We start from the raw sequence: 8,952 nt of genomic DNA on the forward strand, positions 1-8,952 counted from the left end.
TAATACATTTTAGAATAAGGCTGTAACGTAACAACATTTTGAAAAATCCAAGGGATGCTTGTTAAAACATTGTTTGACATTCTGTATTTATCCTTTTAAATGGTTCTGTCCTATTTGTTGCCAATTATATTTGATGTCATTAAGTATGAAGGAAAAATTAGTTATGTGACTAAAATACCAAAACATGCAAGCTTTTTTGAATGCTCTTTAAAACTTCTTCAGGATTGGTGGGTCCCCTGCAGGACAGGTGAGCTAACGTAGGCTAATGCAATTAGCATGAGGTTGTAAGTAACAACAACATTTCCCAGGACATAGACATATCTGATATTGGCAGAAAGCTTAAATTCTTGTTAATCTAACTACACTGTCCAATTTACAGTAGTACAGTGAAATAATACTATTGTTTGAGGAGAGTGCACAGTTTTGAACATGAAAAGTTATTAATAAACAAATTAGGCACATTTGGGCAGTCTTGATACATTTTGAACAGAAATAAAATGGTTCATTGGATCAGTCTAAAACGTTGCACATACACTGCGGCCAAAATCTAAATTGCACCTGGGCTGGAATAATACATGAAGGTCTTTCTCTTGCATTTCAAAGATGATTGTACCAAAAAATACAAAAGAACAATTGTTTTTTTTCTTTGTATTATCTTTCACCAGATCCATTGTGTTATATTCTCCTACATTCCTTTCAAATTTCCACAAACTTCCAAGTGTTTCTTTTCAAATGGTACCAAGAATATGCTTATCCTTGCTACAGATTTGGGTATGTCATTTTAGGCAAAAATTGAAAAAAAGGGGCCAATCCTTAAGAAAATGTAAAGCTTGACTTTTGTTTAGTTTGTGTGAAATGTATTGTCTTTAATAATCTCCCGACAGATTAAATAAATGTTATTGCTTTGACTCCTCTCTTCTAAAAATGAGACATGTCCCAAAGCAGCAATGAAACATTTTATTTAATACATAAAATCAACAATACAGTAGGCATAGGCAAGATATCAAGAGACACTTTTGGACTGAAATATTAAATGTTTCGGATAATGAATTCATTTACAAACACCACACCAATTTTAACTGATTTTAATTTGCAATGTGTTCCAGGACCCGGGAGTGTAAAAGTTAAAGGGATAGTTTTCTAACCAAAACCAATGTAAGAACTTTATTTGATCTGTATCACTGAAGCGTTAAGAGATTGCACAATAGCAATGTACAGGTCATTTTTGATTGAGCCGACATACTGTATGCAGTGTTTACCGTGAATGCGCTCTCCGCTAACGTAGAAAGATTGACTTAGGGCTCCATTTAAGCCGTATTGCGCAAGTTCAGCGCTACAGCCTGATTTAAAGGCAATGTCCCCCACTTAGCATGCTATTTCGTGCTAAACTGCTACATGGTAAACCACGTCTTGTTCCATAGCATTTATTATTATATGCCACCAGTCAACGATGGGCACAGAGATGATTTGTACCAGTTTCTTCTTGCTCTCAAAAGAAAAACTAAATATAAAAGTCCTCAGTTGTTGCTGACAGCATAATTCAGTTTAGCTGATATATTTCTCAAAGGGGTTTATGCACAGACATGTGTCAATGATGGTTATGTCTATATGTCTGTTAGAATTAGACACCCCTGGGTGGCTGTAAGGTGTAGCTGTTTAAAATCCTGTGTGAAGAGGTAATTTGGAGCTTGACGGTTCTGCTTAAGCATAGGAGGCAGCTTTCATTAATTTGATTTGTTTACTGCCGCCAACACACATTTAATAAATGTAACCTTTTACACCAAATTTGCCTCCTGATGTCCTGCCCTGAAATTGACAGTTCACAAATATACATAATTTTGCACTTAAGGGCTATTGTCACGCAAACATCCAACACCAAATTGACCCCTATGCACTTGTTACCATCTAGCTCCACTTCACCCTCCGGTAGACTAAATGGGATTTTCACCATATTGTAATCCTCACAGCTCTCCACAAGTGCATAGGGCAGCCTGGGTTACTGAAAACACTGCTTTGTGCTTGCTCATAGAATACGCAAACTAAAAATAACTTATACTATTTGGATGACTGATTTTGCTCTGGAACTAAAGTTTGTCGATTCACAAGAATATTAGCCCCTAGTGTGGAAAGAGCAGTTGGTCACACATGCCAGGAATACAGGTTCCACTGCCAAATTCACTACCACAATTCTGAATATACAAAGCAGGGTTTACAGCCAGCCCAACAGATATTTTTTTCCCCAATAATCAGCTCTGAAAATATCCGATGTGATTGGTCAAAATAACAGAATTTGGCTCCCATAGAGAGGGCAAATGACAAGGACACTTGTTTCCAGTTTTATTGCAGCAGGCACTTCACAACAAAATCCCCCATTGTTCAATATACCCCACCCTGCATAACAATTAATTGAATCTCAATCTCTTTATATTAAAATGTACTTCTGTCTGTACAAAAATGACAATGAGAAAAAAACATATCAGACACACTCGCAAGCACACTGAATTTGTCACACACACACACTGGTATAAAGGTATAGTACCACTTAATGCACACCCTTCCTTTGACCTGCCATGTTCATGTTTCTTTTCCTTCCTTTCTCCACCCTCAAAGAAACATGCTGATGCTTCTCAATAGTATTAGAACAGAAATGCAATAAAGAACGAGCAAATAACTCGTGATTGGGTAAAAATTATAATCATATACATGAACACGTATCATCCTTTCCTAAATTACAGCTATCCCATACATTTTGAAACTAAAAATAAATGTTCCCTTTGTGTTTTGTCTAATTTATGTAGTGTAAGGGTTTTTTCAGTAAGAAATTGTGATAATCTACTTTCCCTTCCACAGAAGGCAGTCACTCCTCCTGCCAGTGGTCATCCGAGACGCTCCACGTGATAAAGCCCGTCCCCTCAAACGGTCTTTCGGGCCGTCAGAACTCGTACGATTGACCCTAAGCCCCCAACTGCAAAAGCCTGAGTGAAGAAAGAGGGGAAGAGACAAATGATCAAACACAGGTGGTCGGTGGCACCTTAATTGGGGAAGACGGGCTCATAGTCATGGTTGAACACGGTTTTGTGTTCGATACCATTATGAGCCAAACTCCCCTCAGTAGCCTCCTGTGCATCATATTTCCATGAACATTAGGTGGACTAGAGTTTAAAGATTGCACAAGTTCAGATATAGGTTTCACACCTTTTCGTGCCACTGTAGGAGAATAGCACTGCTATTGTCGGAGGGCTTCTCGAAGCCTCTATATATGTACTTCATAAGCAGGTCCACCCCGCTTCTGTCAAGAGACTTGACGGCTGGCTCAATATCACTTGACTTAAATGATGTCAACACTCGCAGCACTATTGCCAGAGCCCTTTCCTGAAAGACAGAACAAGACAGTGAGAGAGAGTGTTTACAAAAGTTATTTACACCAGTGCAGATTCCCAAGAGAGGCAACATGTTTGGGATGCTTGCTAAGCCTCTCCTGCAATGAGCAGCATTCTAAACCAATGTTAATATTGACTCCAAGCACACTACATGACCAAAAGTATGTGGACACTTGCTCGTCAAACATCTCATTCCAAATTCAAGGGCATTAATATGGAGCTGCCCCCCCCCCTTGCTGCTATAACAGCCTCCACTCTTCTGGGAAGGCTTTCCACTAGATGTTGGAACATTGCTGCAGGGACTTGCTTCCATTCAGCCACAAGCATTAATGTGATTGGGCTCGCAGTTACAATCCCAAAGGTGTTCAACAGGGTTGAGGTCAGGGCTCTGTGCAGGCCAGTCAAGTTCTTCCACACAACTCAACAAACCATTTCTGTATGGACATACGCGTGTGCACTAGGGCATTGTTATGATGAAACAGGAAAGGACCTTACCCAAACTGTTGCCACAAAGTTGGAAGCACAGAATCGTCTAGAATGCCATTGTATTCTGTAGCGTTTAGATTAGCCTTCACTGGAACGAAGGGGCCTAGCACAAACCATGAAAAACAGCCACAGACCATTATGCCTCCTCCACCAAACTTTACAGTTTTCACTATGCATTTGGACAGGTAGCATTCTCCTGGCATCCACCAAAAACAGATTTGTCCGTCGGACTGCCAGATGGTGAAGCGTGATTCATCACTCCAAAGAAAGCGTTTTCACTGCTCCAGAGTCCAATGGCAACGAGCTTTACACCTCTCCAGCTGACGCTTGGCGATCTTAGCTGCTCGGCCATGGAAACCCATTTCAAGAAGCTCCAGACAAACAATTATTGTGCTGACGTTGCTTCCAGAGGCACCATCGAGAGCATCCTGACTGGTTGCATCACTGCCTGGTATGGCAACTGTGCGGCCTCCGACCACAAGGCACTACAGAAGGTTGTGCGAATGGCCCAGTACATCACTGGGGCCAAGCTTCCTACCATCCAGGACCTCTATACCAGGCTGTGTCAGAGGATGGCCCTAAAAATTGTCAAAGACAAGCCACCCTAGTCATAGACTGTTCTCTCTGCTACCAGAGCGCCAAGTGTAGGTCCAAGAGGCTTCTAAACAGCTTCTACCCCCAAGCCATAAGACTCCTGAACATCTAATCAAATGGCTACCCAGACTATGTGCCTCCCCACCACCACCCCTCTTTACACCACCGCTACTCTGTTGTCATTATGCGTAGTCACTTCAATAGCTCTACCTACATGTACATACTACTTCAACTAACCGGTGCCCCCGCATATTGACTCTGTACCGGTACCCCCCTGTATATAGTCTCGCTATTGTTGTTTTACTGCTGCTCTTTAATTACTTGTTACTTTTCTCTTACTCTTGTCCATATTTATTGAAACTGCATTGTTGTTTGATTTGAGTTTGGAACTCTGTAGTGAGTGTTGCACCTGAGGTCAACTGATTTTTACGCGGTACAGCACTCGGCGGTTCCGTTCTGTGACCTTGTGTGGCCTACCACTTCGCGGCTGAGCCTTTGTTGCTCCTAGATGTTTCCACTTCACAATAACAGCACTTACAGTTGACCGGGGCAGCTCTAGCAGGGCAGAAGTTTGATGAACTGACTTGTTGGAATGGTGGCATCCTATGACGGTGCCACATTGAAAGTTAATGAGCTCTTCAGTAAGGCTTTTCCACTGCCAATGTTTTCTATGGCGATTGCATGGCTGTGTGCTTAATTTCATACACCTGTCAGCAACGGGTGTGGCTGAAATAGCCGAATAAACTAATTTTAAGGGATGTCCACATACTTTTGTATATATCGTGTACCTTCCCACAAAGTTACATGATGCAAGAATTTCAGATGAAAGTCTTGGCCCCTTACCTTTATTGTTGGATTTTTAGTGTTGAGAGGAGGGTTCCGCAGAGCAAGGTGAAAAGCTGTCATCGTGTCTCCTGTGCATTAGTCGGTTAAGGAATTTAACACTGTCTATTGCCATATCCTAAATAGGTTTGAAGGGCAGGAACATTGTACATCTCCACATGTTTTCCCCACCACCAGAGGCAAAAGAAACACACACCCGTTTAGGCGAGGTGCTGGCTAACGGAGTAAGAAATGGAGAGCTTCACTAGGAGCTCAGATGCAATCATTTTATAACCAATGTTTTGACAGACAAGCAGTCTTCATCAGGGTATAATGACAACCTCTGAGGGTCACTAATTGACATACTTTTAAAAGACACACAGGTGCCTGCAATCATAGCCAGGTGTGGCTTGATTTCATTAGTTGATTTACAGAAATGGAAAGAAAAAAAGCTCCAACATCCAGCCATATAATCATAGAAACAAACATTTACAATGGATAGCAAAAATACAATAATCAGAAGAATGGCTTCAGATCAAAGTCTACGTTGAGACTAAAGGGAGCAAGGGTCTTTAAATGAAAGATCCAGGTGGCCTCTCATTTTAATAAATTATCAAGGTCACCCCCTCTCCTAGAGACGGTTTTGTGTTCGATGCCGATATACCGAGGGGACGAAATGGAGTGGTTGGTTCCAAAAGGTGGGCTGCAACTGGGTACGTCGAGTTTTTGCACCTAATGGTGCTACGATGCGCAGATTCTTTCCACCAAATCAAATTGTATTAGTCAAACACATTTAGTAGATTTAGCAGTTATTGCGGCTGTAGCGAAATGGTTGTGTTCCTAGCTCCAACAGTGCAGTAGTATCTAACAATTCACAAATCTAAAAGGGAATAAAGAAATAAATATTGGGACGAGCAATGTCAGTGGCATTGACTAAAATACAGTAGAATAGAGTATGTAAACAGTGGCCAGTGATTCCATGTCTACGTACATAGGGCAGCAGCCTCTAAAGGTGCAGGGTTGAGTAGCCAGGTGGTAGCCGGCTAGTGAGAAACAGACCGATATCACAGAGGGTGTTGATGCCATTGCCAGTATCTAATGTGAGATCCATTTCAAGAGCTCACAGAGGTGTCTGATCATACACAGCCAGTTCCAGCTCACCAGACCAGTGGCACCTCTCAAATGGAGAAAGATGACACACAGAGGATGAAACGCAGAGAGATAGCTATAGTTCCTCACAATGTGGAAAAACATTTTATTTTCCTGCCTCAAGCAAATCCTCTACTGGTGTCATTGCCCTGAATGTGGCTCACTCGAAATAAACATCCCTCATAAGAGGGCCATGAAGAACCTGTCACCCTGCAACTCCTGTCTCACCCAAATCAAACGGCATAGTGATTCCCTTATTAACACTGCAGCAACTGCTGGTGCTTTGCATGTTAGTTATAGACAACTATGTTTAGACATAACTAAGTTACCTAGCTAACAAGTAGCTAGAGTCTCGGGTTCTGGTAGCTCTGGAGGGCGCCCTGGTCTGGACCAGCGCTAGGATAGTTCAGCCAGGGATATCCTCCAGGCATTGACTAACTAGCAACCTAAACCGACATATTTGCACAACATCAGCTAACTACCTAGCAAGATACATGTCAGCACGAGCAGAAATTAAATGAGCATTTTGATTTGAGTTGAAAACAAAATCCATTATCAAATCACATCGGCTGTTAGCCAGCTAGCTAACACATTTAGCTAACGAACATGGGGGCATGAACGTAAAGGATATATCCTGATGAGGTTGTCTATCTCCGTGCCGTCCGGTCCCTGTTTATCGACAGCCTCATCGTGATCATCAACGAATTTGTTCTCATCAAATTCATCTATGTCGAGTTTCCTGAATCGCGACGAAAGAGTATTTTTCGCCATCAGAGCAACTTCGCTGGAAGAAATAGTAGCTAGCAAGCTAAAGCTAGTCCTACACACAGCGCTGTTGCTTTAATGCGAGCCAAGTACAGGGTACTTGCTCTGTATCGGCTCTCCTGCTATCTAGCAACCACCGTCTTCGCTAACGGTGTTTTGATTGTAATTTGTCTAGATAATATTATCCGCCAGTGTTACACACATTATTTTACCACCATGTACCTAGCTAACTCGTTTGACACGCAATTGTGTTGCCTGAATTATCTTAACTCACGTGAAGCCAGCGGCACTAATCGTCACTTCCCGAGTCAAATATATATTTTTAATCCTTCACAATAAGAGTACTGCTGCCATGATTGGGGCGTAACAGTAACTGATTACATTTAATAAATTACATGCAAACTGATTACAAAAAACCTAATTGTAATCAGATTAGATACTTTTTTAAAACTAGATTACTTATTGGATTACTTTTAAATTCAGAAAGGATGTTTGCGAGAAGAAAATAAATGACACCACTCTGTTTTCTCAACTTCATTCAATTCACTATTGAAAAAAGGTTCAAGTTTAAGTTCGTTGCACCTGAGCAAGTCTGACTACAAGTCAGAGACCACTATGATGATACAAGCGCTTGATGGATCCTTTTTGTAGTCTTCTAATGCCTCAAGGGGAAAGTAATCCAAAAGTAATGGAAAATAATCAGATAACGTTACTGAGGTTGTAATCCCAAAGTTACGCTACTGATTACAATTTTGGACAGGTAACTAGTAACTTTAGCAGATTACATTTAGAAAGTACCCTACCCAACCCTGGATAGTGCAGTATACAGTAGTACACCATTGTCATTATAAATTATTCTAGTTATCAAACTTAATACATTTAGATTTTTGTGGCCAACTAATGGAATGTAAGGCACAACCCTGGGGCGTGTTCAGTACGACAGAACGGTGTGCAAAGTTGAATTTAACAGAAACAGTGGTGGCCCAGAGGGAGAAAGTGTTTGGGGTACTGCACGAGTTTTGCGATTTCAAATCGTCACATCCAAATTGATCAGGTCACACCTCGCCACACCCACCAAATGGGAACAAATGTACCCCAAAAGGTGTTGTTGAATGACGCACAACGTTTTGGGGAAACACGTAATTCAGTACAAACTGTCACGCAACGTAGCAAACGTTGAACTGAACACACCCCTGATTTTGTGTTTGTCTATAGGCCTTCGCTATTCCTCCCTAGTTCAATTGATGCTTTTCCTCTGGTTGGCTGTGAAGTTGACTAATGGGGCTGTTGGGAAAATGTAGCATAAGTTACCACTCAAATTAATATATTGCGTTTTGAGATCAACTCCATTTCAGTCTGACTGCAGAATTACTGATCTACAAATCATCTTGCAATCCAAACGGATTCTCTTAAATGCAGTCATTGACCGAGCTATATGCCTATGGATGCAAGGACCCAGACCGACAGTCGAAAGATTAAAGTGACAACCAAAGCATGAAGTGGAGTAAAACAACCGTAGCCTATATTTTTTGTTGTTGTTACTAATAGGAAGAACATTTTAAAGATTTATTCAAGAACCAATATTAAGGGAGCCAAATGTACCCTCATGTTCGAGGGGATACACCTGAGCAAAGTGCTAATGTTCACATAATGAGTTTGGGTACAAAGATGATTTACATATATCCGTGATTTGGCACAGCACCGTGCTCAGGCCAATTTCATCAAACATGTATGTTTTTCCACATTTTGTTAGGTT

At 41.3% G+C, this 8,952-nt stretch overlaps 1 protein-coding gene across 1 annotated transcript; it reads right to left on the bottom strand.

Moving 5' to 3' along the window:
- Positions 1-2,324: 2,324 nt before the first annotated feature.
- Positions 2,325-7,508, bottom strand: LOC106562824 (actin-related protein 2/3 complex subunit 5-like protein). The gene is made up of 4 exons (XM_082958056.1): positions 7,062-7,508; positions 5,304-5,375; positions 3,196-3,372; positions 2,325-2,975 (listed from the first exon to the last, which is right to left on the bottom strand). The coding sequence occupies exons 1-4, from the start codon at positions 7,200-7,202 to the stop codon at positions 2,913-2,915; spliced, it is 453 nt and encodes a 150-aa protein (XP_082814182.1). The 5' UTR covers positions 7,203-7,508; the 3' UTR covers positions 2,325-2,912.
- Between the last annotated feature and the right edge of the window lie 1,444 nt (positions 7,509-8,952).

Source organism: Salmo salar, chromosome 11 (assembly GCF_965601325.2).
Source record: "Salmo salar chromosome 11, fSalSal1, whole genome shotgun sequence".
Lineage (NCBI taxonomy): Eukaryota > Metazoa > Chordata > Actinopteri > Salmoniformes > Salmonidae > Salmo > Salmo salar.

Coding starts and splice junctions, on each gene's coding strand:
- LOC106562824 (XM_082958056.1), bottom strand. CDS start 7,202: ATGGCGAAAAATACTCTTTCGTCGCGATTCAGGAAACTCGACATAGAT. Junction 5,376..7,061: donor TAGACAACCTCATCAGGATA/TATCCTTTACGT, acceptor GACTAATGCACA/GGAGACACGATGACAGCTTT. Junction 2,976..3,195: donor TCCTACAGTGGCACGAAAAG/GTGTGAAACCTA, acceptor TTCTTCACTCAG/GCTTTTGCAGTTGGGGGCTT.